At 32.0% G+C, this 22342-nt stretch overlaps 1 protein-coding gene and 1 long non-coding RNA gene across 2 annotated transcripts; one reads left to right on the top strand and one right to left on the bottom strand.

The window, feature by feature from the left end:
* Positions 1 to 2767: 2767 nt before the first annotated feature.
* Positions 2768 to 21824, bottom strand: LOC134276596 (uncharacterized). The gene is made up of 9 exons (XM_062758830.1): positions 21691 to 21824; positions 6349 to 6400; positions 6125 to 6213; positions 5692 to 5895; positions 5027 to 5161; positions 4715 to 4855; positions 3833 to 3959; positions 3572 to 3671; positions 2768 to 3457 (listed from the first exon to the last, which is right to left on the bottom strand). Exons 1-9 carry the CDS (start codon positions 21713 to 21715, stop codon positions 3236 to 3238), a joined length of 1095 nt encoding a protein of 364 aa, XP_062614814.1. The 5' UTR covers positions 21716 to 21824; the 3' UTR covers positions 2768 to 3235.
* On the top strand, positions 17555 to 20056 carry LOC134276587 (uncharacterized). The gene is made up of 3 exons (XR_009994083.1): positions 17555 to 17629; positions 17953 to 18115; positions 19363 to 20056. It is a non-coding gene; the product is annotated as an uncharacterized LOC134276587 (long non-coding RNA).
* Positions 21825 to 22342: the final 518 nt, after the last annotated feature.

The raw sequence follows: 22342 nt of genomic DNA, 5'->3' as shown, positions 1-22342 counted from the left end.
TATAAATCTCTATTGAGTGTAAATTTAGTAAAATTTGTCTATATCTGTAATTTTTTAAAAAGAATATATTAACTTATATTTTTCAAGACTATATCATTTTCAAAATCTAAGGAGAAAAAAATTCAAAGAATTTTCAACTTTTCTTAAACTGTGAGATGATTTTGAGTCTCCACCACAGAAAAAAAATGTTTGTATCAGTTCTTAAGCAGAATATTGGAAAAACATTCAAAACGTCATTATAAAAAAGAGCTGATAAATCTCGATAATAAACTGTTCATGTTACTTTTAATAAACACAAAGATTCTTTAAATAAAGTAGAGTTGAATCGATGTTTAACTAATCTTGCCACAAGAACACTACAGGTGGCGAAGGACGGATTAGGATTACGTACCGGTCAAAGTACGAGTGTTGTCCCGTAAAATCGTGGACAAAGCGTTTTTTCTCGAAAAGTATTAAGCGCACTAAGCTGAAAATTTTAGTAAATGTTTAATAATCATATTAAAGTGCATGGTAATTTTTTGGATGAAATATAGGCAAAAATAAAGATTTTATTATGCTTGAATGTGCACGGGATATTGTCCTACGGCGCACGGACAAAAATTCAAGGTTTTATTAAAGAATACACAAATTTGAATTCAAAATAAAAGTTTAAATACATAAGATTTGGATTAAAATTATCTTTATTCAATTTCACAATCAATTTTGTAGTCTTTGTAAAAATTTCAAGGAATTTGGTTAATTTTTGGCAGTTTCTCAAGCATTCGAAATGGGAAAGTGGTAAACACAAAACACGAAAAATGGCAACGTTTTATGACGTTACGGCGCACCGGAGAGCAGTTCCGTTTTAATTCGATGTTGTAATGACACCTTTACAGACTTGAAATAATCATAGAAGCAAAAAGCTTATAAAAATATCACCATCTTAAGTATAGAAAGAAATAAGAGTTATTTAAGCGAAGTCTTTTTGATCGAGTCCCTTGGGAGTACAAAACATACGGACATTTCCTAATGTAATGGCAAAAGACGCTGTCACAGTAGACCGCCGATATTTGATTTTCTATTAATTGAATGAGAGAATTTAACTTTTTTTTCAGAAGATCGCATGTGGGTGCCAACTGGTTCCTCGACTGTTTATGGAGACAAAAGAATGTGTATCAATGAAATTCCTAAATTTAAGTCGGACTCATCCAACTTCATTTTCAGCAAAGATAAAACGTGACACTGTTTTAAAACTTTGACGTTATAATCCATGCGCCGTAAGGTGATACAATACATGGCATAAAATCACATAATTTGTTTTTTCTGCATATATTTATCTTTAATTTGCTGTGTATATTACTAAAATATATACTAAATAATAGTGAAAATTTCAGAACGCAGTGATGTTTATTTTTTACACTAGATAACTTGTCCACGATTTTATGGGACAACCCTCGTATATTGTAGGTAATTGAATGGATGGACTTTTTCATGTGTGCATTTAGACACTTGTGTCACTAATGCTGTTTATGGGATATGGCCTATAAATACGAAACTACCCAATATAAAAAAAATCACTCTCTAGTTTAGTTCATTTACACGGGCCTGGAAACCGTTGCAGATCTGGTGAAAAAGTGCAAATAGGCTTGATTAATATGATTTTTTTAGATTGTCCCTGTGCCATTATTAGGGCTGATTGTGTAAGCTGTACATGTTTTATTCCTAAGAGTTTCGAAATCCTTAAGGTACTAAGTTTTAGACCATACTTTTATTACATTAGAGAGAATTTAATTTTTTTTTCCATTGCACATTTTAAATGCAGCTAAATATTAAGAAAAATCGTCAGTAAAACTTTTGATTCCCAAAACAAAAAATATCCTCTACCACCACACTGTATTCGAATGTAGAATGTAATCCAGCATGATCTTGTTGTACTGACTGAGATGATGTCGAAGACTCGGTTGACGTGCAGTTTTTCTGTATTTCAGGCTTGGATTAAGCTGTTTTTTTTATTTCTTGTTAATTTGAAAATAAGAATGATTGAAAAGTGATCTGACCAAACGGAAACATATTCTTGAAAGTATAAATCAATACCCTGTACTTTAAGGTTCAATGAAATTGTAAATGCATACACCATTTGCTTTTATAAAATCGTAGTTAGCCAAACTGGTACAGTAAGGTAAGAGACCAAAATTACAGCGACAGCCCCTCGAAAATCTCAAACATTGATCGATATATGCTTTAATATAAATTCTGACATTTAAAACACTTTTAGCTTTTATTCTTAGAGTTATGTTAAGTGCAGTTTTGCGCTGTTGCTTTATTCTATAAAATTTGAGATACTTAGTATACCAGGAAAGCCACAGTAATGTTATGCACAACCACCACTCATCTCAACAATAGAGAAGAAAGGTATGTGAGGAAATTATGAACATGACCTTAATTACTCGAAAAACAATTTTTTACATAACATGAAAAATATTAGAACAATTTTATTAACATAATATGTTATTTCAATTTTGTCATTTCAAATCAGTAACTGAATACTAGTACATACATGAATCTCAGTACATGTTATAAAATATCAAATCATAATTGGTCAAACATTCTCTGCTACAAATGTCTTTCAGAGTATTTATGCTTACAGATAAAACAAAGCGTTTGACATTTGAGGAAAGCTGGTTATAAGCAGAATTGCAATAATGAATAATACAGTGTAACTACTGGACACTGAATATCTATCTCAGGTTTTATAGTACTTGTGTACTGCGTACATATTTTATGAAATTTAGCACTTCTTAATTGTTTTGATAAGATTATAGCAATTTAAATAATGGTATGGGAATCCAAACAGAGATTTGAAAAATAGACAAAAGTGTTCCTTTTATTTGTGCAGTTTTTCGTATAAAGCGTTTTGAGTAAAACGTGAAGATCTTGTGAATGTCACGTGCGGGGTGTGTAATGTGCACTGTCATCTACTAAAGGCATCTGTTCATTTTCGACTAGTATAAAACAAATTATCAAGATACTTTATAAAGAAATGTCTTATTAATTGCTTCAAGATCTTCTTTTTAAGCTCCTTCACGATGCTACTCACAGATCTGCCAGGCATGATATAAATTGCGGGGCATTTGTTGTTGTTTTATTTGGGGATATGAGTAATATGAAAAAAAAATCCATTCAAATGATTAAAATATATTTTCTAAAAATTATTTGAAGTTTCTCGATGTTGTTATTACTATGTATTTTGAGAAAATTAATTACTTTCCGCATATTCAGACGTAACTATAATATTCTTTGTGTTGTATGATCCCAGCTGATTGTACGTATCTCTTTCCTGATTATCAAAGCATGCATGGTCGTAGTCTGAAGCAATATCTGGCACACAATTGTCTTCATTGAGATGGTTGTAAATGTCGCTTTGAATAACATTGTCCTGGTCGCAGGATGGGTTATTAAAGGATATTTCACCTGATACCTATATCAGATATTAGATACATTTTTTCATAAAAAAAACTTTAATCATATATAGAGGTGTTCAGTATCTTTCACAATTGAAAGCAATAATTTGAATTGTATACCGGGTACTCACCTTTAACGTGTGTTTTCCTAGGCCTGTTTCTCCAGTGTTTTTACCAGCATTTTTCTTTTGCATATTAAAATTATTAGATTTAGAGTCCTCATTTACCTGTCTAAATGATCAATACAATAAAACATATATCTAATAGTAAAAGCTCTGAAATAATTTTATAAGAATACTTCACTTGAAACCTTATCAGAAAGGCACCATGCTATTTTATTGTATTTATTTGATCTACTTTCAATTCAACTTATACTTATTCAAGTAAAGTACCTGTTATAGTCTGTTTTTTTCTTACACCAAATAAGATAAATGTATAGAAATCCACATACAAGAACACCAAATGTAATTCCTCCCATTCCAAAACCAAATAATAAGCTTATATCCTCATTGTTTTTCTCTAAAAATTAAATAAGTGTTATTGAAAATAATATATAATTATAACCTGTTTAGGAGGGAGACATTCCCAATTAATAGGTCTTAGTAGTGTCGTAAACCGGGAGCGGTTGCGCCCGAGGGTGATAACCCTACTTAGACCTGATAATTTGTTTTATTATCACGAAGAATCTAGATTATCAATTCGGTAAAGTAGACAATAGTAATGAAACCTTTTGTGTTCTTCTACTCTGCTCTGATGCCATACTTTCAAATTATGTCAACACACATTTGCTGACGTCATCAATAGAAAGTATTGTTTACCTATCCCGTATACGCAGCAGTAATATATAATTGTATTATTACTAATACATGTAATAGTTATTTTGCTTAAAGCACAGAATTTCAGAAGCCGACAACACAGTTGTTAAATACCCTGCGCTTGAGGGATACATCAGGAATTAACTCACCTCGCGTGACATGCTTTAAAGTAATCAGACTGACAATTCTGAAGGATACATGTAGCAATGTTTGTTGTTAATTAGAATAAAGGGTTAATATTCAATTACAAGGTGCAGAAAACGTTAACAATGGTCAACGGCATAAACTTATGGTTTCCGCTATATGTAACTTATGCTCACACTTCCATGGCATCTGATTCATTTTTTGTTTATATATTGTTCAATTTGACTCTTAAGCATTGTTACTATTCTTCATCAACAACCACGTTCAAAGTACTAAAATAAAGATTCAAATTGGATATTTCGCTAAGAGATTTACCGTTTTCGCTAGAGGTACTAACTTCTGGCACCATTGTACGTGAACATATTTTCCTAGATCCGTTATGTAAACAAAATAAATCCTCGGAAGCTCCATTGCACTGCTCATTTATATCACAAGCATCTTCCAACAAAAGGTTACCTGTGAGAAATAAATAATAAACAAGAGTAGCAACTTGTTAAATGTTAAAGTATAAACGTGGTTCACAAAATTAGATTAAAGCGTACTTCATTTTAGTTTTTTTTTTATATTTTAAGATATAAGTAAATTTATGTTCTAATTTAGATATACGAAACAATCCAGTCAGATTACCCTGAAAACACATATTGTACATCAGTATGTAGCCTTCTTCACATTCACAGACTCCACTTGTTGCATTACAGGACGAATAAGGGGTGCCTTGTTTACACTGTGATGAGTCAGAACAAAATTCCCCAATTCTTCTTTCTTTGAAATATAAAATTTTCTTATTATTGCACTTGAGTTATAAAAAGAATTTAAAAGATATTAGAATTATATGACAATTATAATTTTGATTATATTGTGAAGTGTCTACTTGATGCTGATATACTTTATCTTTATATAAATAAAATATACTTCAAATTTTATACTTTAGATATACTTTTTTTATCATTTAAAATCAATAAACTTTTGAAAACACGTAGAAGGGTAGATAGTGATTGCTATCATTTATTACAGTATATAGCCAGTGTAATAACCACAAAACATAACCGGCACTCTGTTAACAGGTACATATTTCTTATTTTTATAAACGTACTCGTTCTTATCATTTTTCTATATTCTGAATTATTTATAGGAAATAATATCACTTAGTGCTTACATGTATAATAAATACTGTAGAACAATTCCATATGTGTTTGAAAGGAATACGTGTCTATATAAATTGTACAGGCATATACGTATTTTTTTTAATAAAATGCTATGGAGAGGGGAATAAATCTTAAATATTCACTTACCATTAAATTTCTTCTCTTCACAATTAATTGTAATGTATGCATCAGTATTGTAATAGTAACGACATGGCTTGAACATTGTGAATTTAAATGTTGGGGAGAAAATTACTTTCATTTCCTCAATTTCATACAGTTCATCAGAATCTATTCCATTATAAGAAGGCTCGGAAGTCAAGGAACAAATAATGTTACACAGGTCCTTGTTCTCTGTAAATAAAAAAAAATAAAATCTGCCTTTCATCTTCTTTATATGACATATTGACATGTATCAATTTCCTTAGTTTGTTATCTGAGAATTTTTTTTAAATACCATTTATCATTTTAGCGGAATTTACTTGATATTATGCATTTATTTAACTTTGGCAGATCTTGATCAGTGAAGAAGGAAAAACATTAAAAATAACGGTTATGGACAATTATGTTTAAAAACAAATACCTGTAAAAATAGTTTTAAAAGAATTTTCATAGAATTGACAGGCTTCCGATGAGTTATAAAAAGATAGTACGTCCAGAAAGCAGACTGTCCTTGAAATCAAAAACATAACAAGTAAGATTTCTCGGAAAAATTTCGTTTAAAATTATAAATTTCGAACAAAAGAGAATAAATATGACATTATTTTGAGCGTGAGGAAATCGTGACATAAAAGAAATCATCATTACCTTGCACAGGCTACTTTTGTTTGCAGAATACATATCACACGAAGTAGAAAAACTGGAATATGAGGTAAGGCATTACGATAAATAATTATAATTAATCCTGTATCAGGGGTTATAAAACTTTATACGATGTTGTCTGTGCTTTCAAAATCTTTAAGGAACATAAAACAACAAAAGTTGAAGAAGTTAAAAAAATATCTTGATACGTTGATAAATTGCCAAACTATCATTAGATAAAAAAGACATTATATGATCACCCGGCGCCGTCGCCGTTTAGATTCATTACGTTCGACAACATCATTGTTTCTCAATGCCTGCTCAATCCATCACATACATTATTTTGATGAAATTTTCTTGGATTAATTAAAGACTTAAATGTACATCCGTCCTGTTTATATGATTTTACAATGACATTAATTAATGATCTCAATGAATCTCAAACATTGAACACCCTGACTGCAATTCGACATGAAGTCATGAAGTGGGCATCTTACATCTGTCCGATTTCTTTCAGTATTAGAAAACAAGTACTCGGGATGCATTTCATATGTAAATAATAATTTTTCAAGGTGTGAACTTTATAGACTGTTGGAAACAAAAACAACAACCCTTTCGATGCTAGTATGACCCCTTTTTTCGTTAATTTAAAAAAACCTACAGAATCGGGAAGAAATTGAACACTTCACGGAACAGTTGTGTCATGCATTAATTGTGTATGAAATACCGGGATTTGCGGATGACAAAATGTTCATTTCTAAATAAAGGTTTATTTTTATTTATTTACTCATGTATAAAACGTCATATTCGAGGATGTACAATCTGAACATACTTTGCTAACAAATACATCAACAATTTATTTATTTATTTTTTAAACTCCTGATTCATATATTATTATATTTCTAGAAAATTGATGCCGACTAAATGCTAACAAATTAAGTGCTGTGCCTTGAGCAGTTTAAATTTTATGGTGCTAGTCTAGTCTACGAATTTTTTTTATTACTCAATGTACATTGCATTCTTTAAAGACTCTATTGCACGGGTATGGTACAGTTTCCCTACAAAATATTGCTGTACAATTTTCTGCGACTTTTTTGAAGTACCAAGATATTACGTAGTAATTGATTTCGACCTTATGTTTTAGTTGTTATGAACTTTGCAATGTATATTGAGAGAAAATATGGTTGAGCCATCATCTCTTGCTCTTCAGAGTAGAAAATATCCTCAAATATGCTGGTTAGTAAAGCTTTTTACATAATGCATTTTTGTACACGAGGAAATGTCTTTTTGAGCAAATATCGGGTAAAAATGAAAAGAAAAGTTCATTAACCCCTTCACTTCCGTACCGGTCAAATTGACCGATGGCGCGTTAAAACACGACTTCGCGAAAATAAGATCTCCGTATCTATTTTGTGGTAGCATGAAGGTATATAACCTATATATCATCTTTTTGGAAATTTTCTCTACTTTTAAAATATCTAAAAAGATTATATCTTGATCGCCGGTATTTAATCGATTTTACGTTGTAAAGACAAACGAGACTTTTTGAAAATGGCGTAATTTTCCAAAGCGATTGCCGAATTTCCAGACGATTGACTTTAACTGATTAACTTTATAAGAAAGCATGGTATATTCTTAAAGAATATTTTCTCTACTTTTAAAATATGTAAAAATTATTGTTATTACTTTAATATATATTTTAAAAACAAGAATTTTTTTGCACTTATATGTTTTTTATCGATTTTATTCGCAATATTTAAACAAAGCTCAGTTTTACGTTTATTTCTGTGTTGAAATAGGAAAAACAAAATAAAGCTGGTAATAGTAGAGAAAATTTCCTTTCCAACAAGCCCTCATATGCCTTCTTACACTCAGTATTTTCTTAATTACGATAATTTTAATTTGTGAACTTTGCATAGTTTTTATGGAAAAATCGGTCAATATTTACATGTAACGTCAAGGTCGATATTGTTGCGTCTTACTCGAAACAACAAATTCTTTTATAAGAATTTTTTGACCATTCAAATATATTTTTTACTGAAATAAATGCATAATACAAAAAAAAAAATAGATTTCAAAAAACAAATATATACTTTCGTTCTGCCTTTTGTGAAGTGAATGTTGATTTATTCATCTACATGTAATGATGTATATTTCATGAAGTGATATAGCCTACAATATTGATAAAAATTGTAGATTTCCAAAATGTCGATCTTTACCAAAAAAAAAAATCAATCAGATTTTTAATATTGTTGTATCTTGTTATACTGTATACTTATTAATTTGCAATTTAATTAGATCTATATTTAACAATATAAAAACTCGCATTTATAACGACTCAATACTGTATGAGTTGATACGAATTGAAATAAACACGTGTTTCCGCTTTGGTGTAAACATGATGGTGATCCGAAATCTGAACGTCAATTTTCATGATTATTTCACGACGAAGATCATCACATCAATGAATCAAATAATACGGATATGCCTTTGGTATTAGCAGGTGAGAATACGTGTATATTGACTGAAAAGTTTAAGTTTAAAACGCAATAGGGCCTAGTTCACGTTCAAAAGAAAACTAAATGTACACATGTACTAGATCTTTATGTTTCAGTGTGCGTGTTTCGTATCGTTCAGCCAATTTTGCATTGCTTTTGAACTTTGATGCTTTTGACAATCGCTCGTAACTTCAAAGTAAAATCAAAGTTGTCATAATAATGGATAGTTGTTTTTAGTATCTATGTACCAGTGTGTACAGGTGTACATGTACCACTTTCACATTGAATTTTTAGGGTGCTTTCAGCATATGCAACAATACTTTAGATTCAACTTTCGGCAGCTCCCTGCTCCCCATTCGCGCATGCGCATTGAGACTTTCGTTTTCACTTCGGATTGTGAAAAAGAAAACACTTCGCACGCAGGATTGGTAAGTTCCTTTTTCATCGAATTTTAATGTCATGTCTCATGTAGGTCATAGATATAGACTTTCTTGTCTTCTTATTAAGAATAGAATAGTATTATGCTATTTTACTCAATTTATCAGGTTCAGTACAATCAGTACGTTAAGCTCATTGTTACATTGTACAACAGAAAAAAGCTTATGATCAGCTGTTTCACCCCATAGATATTGTTGGGATATGTGCAATGATTAAAACACTGTAAAATGATGCACCACAGAAGTTATGCTGAAAGAGGGACAAAATTTCTCAATTAAATTTTAATTTAATTGGGTACACATCATCATCTGTAGCACACTCAGGTCTTAATTAAAGAATAGGTATGGATGACAGAGCTAGAGCACAAAAACTTATGCTTGATTGTGGATTAAATTCTCTAAATTCTTTTCTCAATTGTACAAAAGCTAGATTTCATTTCTGTCAATTACTTCTCCGATATTTAATATCTGTACAATGCACATACAGATAGCTGCAGCGTGTTAGTCTGTTGGACCAAAATAGCAGTGTATCAATAGTAACATTTTGAGATTGCAGTTTAAAAACGGCCACTGTGAAATAAATCAATATTTGTGCACAATAAATATAAACTTTTTTTCAACTGGTAGCGCTGTAGCTCTCAGACCTGTCAGTGTCACCCAGTATATTTGTTTCAGACAGCTACAGTTCCAGGCGCGGATCCAGAAAGTTTTCAAAAGGGGGGGGGTGAGGTTGGATCCAGAAATTTTTCAAAGGGGGGTTGAGGTTTTTTTTCCAAAATGAGGGGTTGAAGGCGAAAACAGTTAAAACCTATGTTGTACACATACATATAGTTGTTAATTTAAATCAATAGAATATCGATACAGTGTGGAGTATGATTTTTGAAAGTGGGACGTTGATCAATCTGGGAAAAAGTACTTGTATACATTACCAGAAAGTTTTTGAAAAAGAAAGGAAAATAAATCTCCGAACCTGAAAATACTATTTTGTAAAGGGATGGGGTTTTATTTTGTTTTAACATGTTTAACAACCCAATTTCTTTATACATGTGTTATATATTACAACATTAGCCTTTCACCTGACATTTTCTGTAGTAAAAACACAACAAACAAATTGGAACTTTCTTATTTCTCTTTCTTTTTTGTAACCCCCCCCCCCCTCTGGATCCGCCACTGAGTTCTGAAGCTATTTTTTTTATTATGAATACAACCTAAAGGTTTTAAAAAATGTTTATTAATTAATTTTAAAAAGGATATATTCTCCCAGAAATGTTCTTGTTTGTAATAATTACCTCATAAACTAGAGGTACTGTGAGCGATGAGCTCACTAAATGATACCCCCCGCCTCCCATATGGTTATAACTGGTGAAAAAGTCCATGTTTTCCTGTGGCCGGGAAACCAAAAATATGTGTCGGATCAAAAAGTAAAATAGGAGGTGCACAATGGCAATATGTAATAAAGATTCTGTGAAAGTTTCATCAAATTTCATTCAGTGGTATGAGAGGAGTTGCGGATAAGAGATGGGTACCCCAAAGCGTAACAGACGGACGGACGGACAGACGGAAGGACGGACGGACAGACGGACGGACGGAAAGACGTACAGACGGACGGAATTACCGATTACTATATACCCTCCCGCTTTTCAAGCGGGGGGTATAAATATTTTAATCCCATCTCCGTAGATTTTTCGAAGAAATTCTATCTTATGATTGGCTGAAGTCTGTTGCGTGAAGGAGATGGATTACTTATTCCATTCAATTGTAAATCAATATACAGTCAATGTATTATGTAACAAACACAATGTGACATCATAACAGGCACAGTTTAAGGGTGATGAAGCATGTAGCAGAGAAAAAAAAAATATAAACCACAGATAATATGTAAATGTTTCATTGGTGAGGTTATGTTACATAGTTTTTTAGTGACATTTCATACATGACACGGCTTTACCTCACCAGGTATAAAATTTACTAACCAGGTATCATACCATACCCTGTCACTAAAAGACTATGTAACTTACTAATAGTACATGTACCCTCTAAGTTGTCATTTAAATGACCAGTATGATATCTGCACATAATCATCACTAACACATGGGGTAAGTCACATGTTGCATACTTTTATAAAGTTGATGATATCTACTGTATCTTTTACATGGTGTACAATTTGACTGACTTATTATACCCCAGGATTAAAAAGCGGAAGGGTAAATAATGTTCGTGGTGCCATCTAGCTGTATGTCTGTCCATCCATCCATCTGTCTAGCTGTCTGTTGGTCTGTAAGGCTTTGGGGTACCCATCTCTTATCTGCAACTCCTCTCATACCACTGATTGAAATTTGACAAGACTTTCACAGAATCTTTCATACATATTGCCATTGTGCATCTCCTACAGATGATCCGACAGTCAGATATTTTGGGTTTCCCGTACCAAAACATGGTCACTGCCATTATATTCATCATGAACATATGGGAGGCGGGATATCATTTTAAGTGAGCTCATTGTTCACTACCTCTAGTTTATAAAGTTTTCTTGGTTGATTATGAACATGAAAAATGAAGAGTAATATTTGAATCATTTATAAAGAGATACCAGCAATATCAATATTTATGCCCTGTCATGAATATGGTTGGGACATTTAGTGTTTGTCATGTCCGTCCTCCATCCCTCTGTCTTTCCGTCACACTTTGCATTAAGCTCTGTTCAAAGCTTAGTTTCAAAGAAAATATCCAACATATTTGAATCAAACTTAATCAAAATATGCTGATAGATATTGGTGAGAGGTATGCAACTGCATCAACATCTTTTGACCTTGTCCTTTCCTTTGACCTTGACCTCACTAGTCTTTTCTTAAATCAGTGTCAAACTTCATATGCTGATACACACTGATGTAAGCAACTCACCTGTATTAACATTTTTGAAGTTGACCTTTCATTTAACCTTGACCTCACTTTTATCGAAATTGTTTTTAAGTTAGTTTTAAAGAAACCATTTATAATTTTTTTTTTAATTTCATATGCTGAAACATACTGATGCAAGCTTTTCAACTGCATCAACAGTTTTGACTTTGGCATTTCCTTTGACCTTGACCTCCCTTTAATGAAATTAGTGTTAAACATAATATGCTGATACATACTGATGTAACTATTCAACTGCATCACTATTCAAGATATTCTGATCAAATTTCATACACTAATACAAGTTTTCATGTTGCATTACTAATAGGAATTAATTGATTGAAAGCTGCCACTTAAATTGATATTAATCAAAAATTTTTGATTAGCAAGGGTGCCTTTTCTGTAATTATGAAATGTGTGGACCAAAGGTCATGGGTTCATATGTGGTAGTGGCATTACTGATAATTGCTGAATATTACTGATTAAATTAAATGCATTTTATTGTTCCCCTACTCTGTCTATGGGTATTTAGTAACCAAAGGAAGCATTCTAAGTGTATACTGTAAATCACTTTTTATTCGCGAGAACTTTATTTTCCCAGAATTACGCAAGACAGTGTGCCCGTGAAAATTAAATTCTTGTGTATAAAAATATTCGTTAAGATTAAATAGAAGAATAGCTGCAGATCTGTAGCGTTATGGTTTTATATATTTGTCTTTGACCATAACGCTAAAGATCCCGTAATGCTAAAAAAAATATGCAATTTTCGGTGCAACATTTTGGGAAGAATTTCTACACTTTTCAAGATCGGTCAATTAAATACCTTTCACTCCCTAATTTTAAGCATATTATTTAGCTAATCTATATAATTTATCCATCTCCCAACCCTTAAAAGTCATCTCTACAAGGGATAAACTTGCTTGATTAAAAGTATTTGTTAGATTGCTGAAAATTTACTTCAAGCGAGTTTATTTCCTATAGAGACATCTATAAATGGTTTGGAGGTGGAAAATTATAAATATTGGCTACAGAATGTGTCTAAGAATTAGGAAGTGAAAGGTAGTTGATTGACCAATGCTAGAAAGTGAAGAAATTCTCCTGGAAAGAGCGCAAAAAATATTGCGCTGTAAATTTCACCTTTTTTGCATTACAGGATCTGTAGCGTTATGTTCAAATACAAATACACATGTACAGTGGACCCTCATTTATCCGGACGCTTTGGTTCCCAGTCAATTTGTCCGGATATGTGAAGCATCCGGATATCTGAATCACCAGTTAAACAAGACAATATAACATTTAAAAATTTCGTTCCGATGAAAAATCGTCCGGATACTGAAGCATCCGGATATCTGGCGTCCGGATATCTGAAGGTCCACTGTATATAAAGCCATAACGCTACAGATCTGCAGATGATAGAAGAATAACCACAACTTGTGAAAATTTTGTCTAGCTAATCAAGAGTCAATGACTATCTCGCGAGAAATAAGGTATTGTGAAAATTTAGTGATCAACAGTAGTTATGATAAGTAATGGTGATAAGCAAAATTGTGAATGCCGTTTAGTTTAACTTACGAACCAAATTCAATCATTGGAAAAGTGTTGCATGATGCTCAGGTGACCTATAAAGCCCATGGGCCTTTTGTTTAAATGTTTACAAACTTAATTTGTATCAAACTTAATTTGTATCAATAACTAAGGTCTTCGCGGTTTATAAAGCGTAAACTGCCCCAAGTTATGTTATATCGGATAACATAAGTTGAAATTAGCTTCATTCCTTAAATACTAAACCAAGTAAAAGTGACCCCCTTAGACACTCAGGACCCCTCCTTAAAAACTGGGATGTTAAATTGGTATGAAAAGTCATAGTATGAAATATTAAAAGTAAACAACTCTTCACCCTACCCTCAAAATAGGTATTTCACTTATGGAAAAATGGTATAATTTTTTTGCTTTTGACTTGGGTGGACACCCCCTGCAAAAAAATTCCTGGATCCCCTCCTTTTATCACAATTACCCCTGGTAGGTATTTTATTTCAATATTAAATAAGGATTATAATAATACTATACTCATTAAGGGCTATATCATAGAGATACTTATATTTTTGTTTTAATATTTGTATTTTTTAATTGTTTAAAGTACTATTAACAATATCCCTTTTTATTTAGCTTGGATAGAAAAGAGATATAAAAGGACTTCATGGAATTCACCAACATCGAGACATTGAAGATCCTGAAGCATTCAAGTACAAGATGACAAAGCTTAGAAATTGAGTTGTCTTTTTCACCATTGGCCTGCCTTGCAGAGTTACTTCAGTTCCCATAACAATGTTGAGAAACCAGACAAATGAAGTGATGTACATTATATACATGACAACAACCATGAACATGTATAAGTGAATCCGCTTCCCAAGTTTCATTATTCACCCACTTAATGATTTTTCACGGTAAAATTTTGAATGTCTAAATGTTTTATATAATATTGTTTATATAAATGTACATTAAAATTAAATTTTAAAAAAAAGCCTATTTGAGAAGCTGATCTTAAAACATTTAAATTATTGTCTTTTATCAGGCTGATGAAGTTAAGATTGGGTACTTGAGGGACATCAAAGATGCTTGCCAAATTTCTTTTCAAGGATATGGTGGTATCCAACCTTGGCTTTCTAAATCCAGCAAATGGAGGAGATCTACCACAAACTGCCCTTACTGTGCTAGCACAGAGATTCACTTCCTTGGTGCCCACGAATCAGTGGGAACAAAGGGAAAAGGAATTCATGGATTACCAAACAACTCCTGCTCTGGACCTCCCAAGTTTTGTGGAAAACACAAGAAAAGATTCTACTGCATGGGATAGGATTCTGAAGGACAAAAAAATACATCACCAAGACACCAATGCATCCAGTGATGATTGATTGATCTTATGTTGTTTAACATCCCTTAGTCAAGAATGTTTCACTCATATGGAGACGCCACCACTTGCCAGTGGAGGGCTACAAATTTTGTCCTATACTCGACATTCAGGGCTATTGAGCAAGGAGGGATCTTTTTTTGTGCATGCATCTACTGCAACTTCAGTTAGTACAGTCTCATCCAAAGGACCGGTCTCCACATTCTATAGTGGGATTGTAACCCGTTACATAAGGATCAATTCCAAAATTCGTGACTCGAGAGCAGTTTCCAGTGATAGTCAAAGCCATGCTTTAATGTTGTGCCTAACTCCAATGCTGGATGTGAATGAGTCTTCTCTATGGTGAAGAAAATACAGACAGAGACCCCTGCTAATTTGGACAATAAAACAAATCAGTGCCCTACTTACCACCAAATTAAAAACAACAGTGTAATCTTGTTAAACATGAAAGGACTTTTTCCAGTCTAGTGTACAGGAAAAAAGCTTGTGTTTCATATAACAAGGACTTTAGTTTTTTTTAAAAGTAGTGATTAACTCTTTGGCTGTTTGTGTCTTGACTGTTGACTGTAAATATTCTTAACTAAATTTTTAACAGATCTAGAGGAAGGGACTGGACTTCTCTCCTCCTTTTTTCCGAGAGAGAGAGAGAGAGAGAGGGGGGAGATGTTTTTCTGTAATAGGTATTTCTGCGTTTAATATGTTAAAATAAAGTATCCCAATCTGTGCCTTTTCTGCTCACAAGAAAGAGTATTGCATATTGCTTTGTTTATACAATGAAGATACCCGTTATACAACCATTGACTTGGTTACGGGCTCCGACCACCCACACAATGTCACTTGAAACTTAAAAGGATGTCACAATGGATTTTTATTTACATGTTTAAGTTCTTAATTGAAATTAAAATGATCTTCTTAATTACCATACTAGTTACATGCAAGGTTTCAACAATGGAAGATTCTGGCGAAACTTTGGCGATGACATTTTTGGACAATCTTCTAAAGTTACTTCCTTACAGGAATATGCAAGAAAAGGTATTATAATAAGGAGTATGCTAAAGATAAATATTTTCTCAATATAGTATGAAATTATTTTAGTCAATGGAGCAAGTTATAAAACGCACCCATAACATGCGGAAGGGGGAGAGGCTTACTTTTCTGAGAGTAATCGTATGCTGAATGTACTTTTAAGGTCAAGATGCCTGCAGATTTATTTTGAGAAATTAATTTCTTTAATATGTCATTTTGTTAGCTTGAATTTCAATAGTATTACACAATTAAAGTAGCTATATTCAAACAATGCAGTATTGCTTTCATGTACTACATGTACATATACTGTCTTTTTATATAATTTTTTATTAAATTAAAGAAAGTATATACATTTGTTTGGCTTATTAATTAAGTTGCATTAGATACATGTATGTTAGAATGCTTTGAATGAAATCAGAAGAAAAAAATGTTCAAACGAAGAATGTGTATCATATATGATAAAGAATGATAAAGAAATCAACGGAAAAGACAGAAAGATTCAGTTTGGACACAAGTGAAATGCATAGTTTGTGTAAAATGTACCACCCAAAATCCCCAGCTGGGATTTTCAACAGGTACATAATAAACACTGGGGGTGGGGGTGGGGGTCTCTTTTGCAATACAATAGATTACTATAAGTTTACAATCTGTTTTGGCTTTAAAGTTCTTTAATTATCATTTTAAATCTTCATAACATTAAGTTTTGCGATATATATCATATCTCCACACGAAGACATAGACCTGCGCTCCCCATGTAATTCTGTAAATGATCGACGTGTGATAAGTATACATGTATATAGGCCTATAGGTCTACCCCTCTATACCATAAAATATGGATATTTTATAGTGTAGAGGGGTAGACCTATATTTATACTTATCATACGTCATTTACAGAATTACATGGGGAGCGTGTGCACGTAGAATTACATCACTTACGGAACCTTCACATGCACCGTGTAGATAGGGTTCTAAAAACTTATTGGTTTACCTGTTTACTCTGCAGTGTCAAACAAAAAGGATGGGGTGGGGGTGAGGGGTTGTTGTTGTATGTATGCATCCTTTGTGTTTAATAAGCGCAAGCGGTACCCCCCCCCCCCCCCCCCCTCCCTCCCCCCTTAATCAGACTAGGTATTTTAACCAATTAGACAAAAGGTTTGTATTTCAAGCACGTTTATATCTTTGTAATTCTAGCTTTCTTCGATGAATACTGCATAAAATATAGCAGCATTGAACATTCACGTAAACAGGCGACTGCACGAATAATATGCGTACAAGCTGTTATTCTTACTTTCGCTTTGAGTGTGACGTGACGTCATAATAACGGTCACATGGTGTGCACGGAGCTGCCTTTAGACTCGTTCCTTTCGCTTTGAGTGTGACGTGACGTCATAATAACGGTCACATGGTGTGCACGGAGCTGCCTTTAGACTCGTTCCAATACTTTCATCTGAATACCCACTTTCTAAGCCCACCATGAACTACGAGCGGAAGGTCAATTAATATGTAAGGACACCAATGAACAGGTAAATTTTTATTTTGGTATTGAAAATTTCTGTATTTCTAAACTTTAAAAAAATAAAATCTAATTTCATTTGTGTCATTCTCATGATATCGCATTCATACAAGTTTATAAACATTTGATTTATATTTTGAAAAATAATGTTTGAAACACATAATACTTATGATGCTTGATTATTCATACAGACGTATTATATAACATGATTTAAACGTAATATCTATCTGAATGAATGCCGAGATATGGAACAAACTGTTTTTATAGACTGCTGTTGTATTTCCAATCTGCATAAAGTATGTGGTAAGAATTTCCATTTTCTCAATTTTTCAGACACTTTCCAATTATCCTACATCATATACATGGGTGGTCAAACTCACTGGATGGTTTATCAACACTCCCATGATCACGAACAGCCTTGCGCCAGAAATTTTGCCCTGAAGTAACATTGCAGTCTATTGTCTCCTTTCTTTTTACAACCCTGGCAGCCATGCAGGTATGAAATCTATGAAAGCCATGAAGGGACATAGAATTTTTAAAATTTATAAAAGTAAACCGAGTTCTTGATTTATACAATCCGTTCTCTCGGATTGACAATATGTTATAACAAATTGCCAATTCATTCTCTCAGATTACCAATTCGTTCCCTCAAATTACACAGTCCGTTATCTCAGTTTGTATAATTCATTCTTTTAGTTTAAATGATTCATTCCCTCAGAATGTAAACCCTTCCCATGATTTCGTTTAAATTATTTATCTGTACATATCGGATATGGTAATACCAGTACATGTTTAAAAAATAAAATATTATAGTATTTTACATCCTAACTTTTATTATTTACATATTACGGTCCAAAATGAGAAAAATACATGAACATTTTCAAATCCATGTGCTAGTACTGATATTTGTACAACAAAAAATCTTAGAAGTTTTTGTGTTACTTGTAGAATAATTGAAAGTCCTAGATACATGTAGTAAAAGTGAATATGGGTCCTGTGTAATCATAATATTTCTAAAATAAATATACGTTGAATTAGTTATGAAAAAGGTTGGAAACGACCGGTTGCTGAAACAAAATAAATAGAACGCACTTATTGATTAAAATGGTTGGATGTTTCTGTACATATATATGTAATGAAATTCAAGAGCACAGATTTCCAAAATCATAAGACTGACGTTGTAACAAATCAAGATGTTGAATTATCAATCTGTGAAAACAAATTACCAGTATGTAATTCGAGATCACAAATTATGAATCAAGGGGGCGAATTAGTAATCCTTAAGATCGGATTGTGTAATTCGAGATCTCATATTATAAATCAAGGGAACAATTTAGTAATCCTTGGGATTAGATTGTCTAATTCGATTTGATATCATCTTTTACTTTTTTGAAAAATTTACGTGTCTCTTCCTGGCCTTCGTAGCAATCTAATGCCAGATTCTTTTGCATGTTGCGATAGCGTAAACAGAGGTCAGGCTTTAGTCAGATTGCCATATATGCTATTTGTTTTAGTTCAGTAATTTTACCATGATGGTTTACTACAAGTTGTTAAATTATCAGTCCTGATACATTGACTTAACAATATCATTTAACTACTTGGATCACATAATGAATAAAATTTTAATTTTAAAAGGAAAATCAAATAAACGTAGTAATTTTAGCATTCTTAATTTTATTTATAAATATAAATTTATATATACAATGACATGTATCTGTTTCAAAATACTTAAATCTTTTACAGGATAGAAGCTGATCACTTGTACTTGACAGCAAATAATAATGTCTTGGACAAGTCAAAGAATTTCCTCCGGTCTTACAGAGAAATGACAGTTGATAAAAGAATGGTGGACACAAAGTAAAAGTGCTCTTCAACATTTTGTTGAAGATTTCAGTCTGATTTGGAATTCATCTTGCAATATTTCTGTATTTGTATATTTGGATATAAGCGTCAAATTTTCAACTTATTGACTAAACAGTTTTGCATTAAATATTGCCAATGCTATCTATTATTATTTCCCTCCAAGATAACATGTCAAGTCTTTATTGTACCCCTTAAGCTCTGTTATACCAGAAAAATCTTGCAATGAAATCATTTAGTTTTTTTTTCTTGTTAAATTAAATCCATGAAAATAAAGATTATTTTTAATGTCATCAAGAGAATGGATTTCTTGTTTAACAAAAAGATAGTATACATGTTTTGCTAGGGCTTTGTAAGAAGCAGACCAGAATTCTTTGCTTGCAAACTTTGTCATTCGCCATTTTTATTACGTCAACTATTAGATGATTTATCCATGTTTGAAGCATTTCAAAATTGATATTTACTTACAGTTTAAAGCAGAATTCTGTACTGATATGACCTTGACCCCCTGAAGAACAAGAGTGTCAAGGTCAATTTTTAATACAAAAATGTTCTTTCAACTTTATGGCCCATATCTTACAAGCAATATCATGAAATATACAAAAAGTGTCTAGAATTTGTCCAGAATGTGAAATAACAAACATATATATAGCCAAAAACTTTAAAATGATGTTGCTTAGCATCCACTTAAAGGTCATTAAACAGATATTTGAACTAAAATGATGCATGGATATTGCAGTTCTGATCCCTTCTTGAGAGTATATTCAGAATTTTCCATGTCAGCATCCAATGTGTAAAATTATGGCAAGAATATTGAAAAGTGTTGAAAAAAATTGATGAAACTTTTGCACTTATTTGACCTTTGACCTCCTAAAAATAGTTCTAATGAGGTCAAACTTTAAGACAATTTATCTGTTGTATGTCCCTTATAATTTTATGACCTCACATCTAACTTTTATATCTGCTGGGATGCATAAATGTGTCAAGGATGAGTAAAAAATGAAAATTTCTGCCCGAAAATTAAAGAATTCTGCGTTGCTTAGCAACCCCTTTTAAGTAATTATATGCAGAATTGAAAAAAAAGTTTATGTGTTTCATGTAGTACAGTATAATGCTCTTTTGTGGGTATATCCCAAATTTCCTATTTCAACATACATCATAGTTGATATTTAGCTTGAATATTAAAAAGTATCAAAAAATTCCAAAAAATTTTGCACTTAATTGACCTTTGACCTCAATTTTTACTAATAAGGTCAGTGGTTGAGTATCTAAACAGTCATAAAAAATCATCTGTAAGAAATTTCCTACAAAATGGTATGCATTATGCCTAGCTTTCCCCTTGGATAAAAAAGTTAGAAATAATTTAATTATGTCATGTCAAAAGACCTCCAAAATCACGTAAAATGCGCCGGAAGAGAAAGGGTTAATGTTTAAAAAATAAGGATAACAATATTGTAAATCACCTGCGTTAATGTAAAGAGCAATACTAGTATATGATAAGTGTCTCAAATTGCCCCTTAAAATGAATATCTTAATTTTACTTTATATATAGCTTTAATTTGTACATGCGACCTTTATTGGTCATGTTCAATTTGATCAAAATGCCATTGTTTTAGAAATATGACCTCATAAAGTTCATGTTTTCTCGCCATTATAGCTTATATTGTATAAAACTGCTTATTTGCAAACAGTTTCTCTTCCAGAAAATATAGAGCGAAGCCTAGAACAAACTTTATATTTTTACCAAAGATGTATCTATCCAATACTAATTAGTGACAGAAAAATTATGTATATTCTACGCCGCGCTCTATGTTTCCAATAAGAAAAAACATCAAGCAAAAAGCATATTTTTGGCTTTTTTTTGTTAGATTGCGAAAATTGCAATACTTCTCATGTCATTTACAGCCAGTGCGTGCATATAAATGTGAAAAAATATTTTGGAGGTATTTCTAATGTTATCTCTTCTATGAAATGAATATCAATTAAACATATCTGAATATCATTCTTAAATGTAGATACTAAGGAGGCGAAAATTGGCTCTTGTCATATATATTCCTTTGATATGAAACACTTTAAAACATATTATAAGAGCCTGTCATGTGATTATCAACGCTGTGTTAAGATTTAATTTTGATACTTTTCATGGCTGGAAATTGTAAATTAAAGAAATTATCTATAGAACATTCAAATTATAAAGTATAATTTACTTACAGACTGAAATCCAATTTGAACTCATATCTGTGAATCTATAAGCTGGTGCTCAAAATAAAACTTAGATATGTCAAGCTCTTTAAACTATTAACACTAGTACAAAACAGGAAACTTTAATATCTCCTTTAAAGTAAACGACCACACAGTTTGCCCAAAATATTAACTTAACACATTTTTTATCATCAAGGAAGTAGTTCAACACTTACTCAGCTAGATCTATTTAAAAGAAATTGTTTAAGGGCCCTATTCATGAGTATCATTCTAACATCCGATGAGTTTTAAAAAAGCAACATAAATCAAATAAGGTAATTCCATCCTCAGAATTTTATTGGTTCAAAGTAGAAGAAATGCATTTATTTTCACTTCAAAATTAGTTAAAAGCAAATAATAATAGAAGAAAAATGTAAAGGTTGCTATTAGAAGTTAGACAGTACTAAACGGAATGGTATTTCAGCATTAAAAATATTCATTTTTTGTGGACAGTATTATAAATGTTAGGTAAACCCTTATTAAAATACATAATCCTGATTCTTAAATACAAAAATTATGAATATCAGCATTTATCATTATATTTACAAAAAATAAATACCTGAATATATAAGGATTTTTTGTCCCTAGGAACATTTTTAAAATTGAATTTATTGATTAAATA

This window comes from Saccostrea cucullata, unplaced genomic scaffold, assembly GCF_032062105.1.
Source record: "Saccostrea cucullata isolate Sc308-1 unplaced genomic scaffold, CSIRO_AGI_Scuc_v1 ctg3707, whole genome shotgun sequence".
Taxonomy (NCBI): Eukaryota; Metazoa; Mollusca; class Bivalvia; order Ostreida; family Ostreidae; genus Saccostrea; species Saccostrea cuccullata.
Note: the sequence above shows the minus strand (reverse complement) of the source record. Positions and strands in the feature narration are given on the sequence as shown.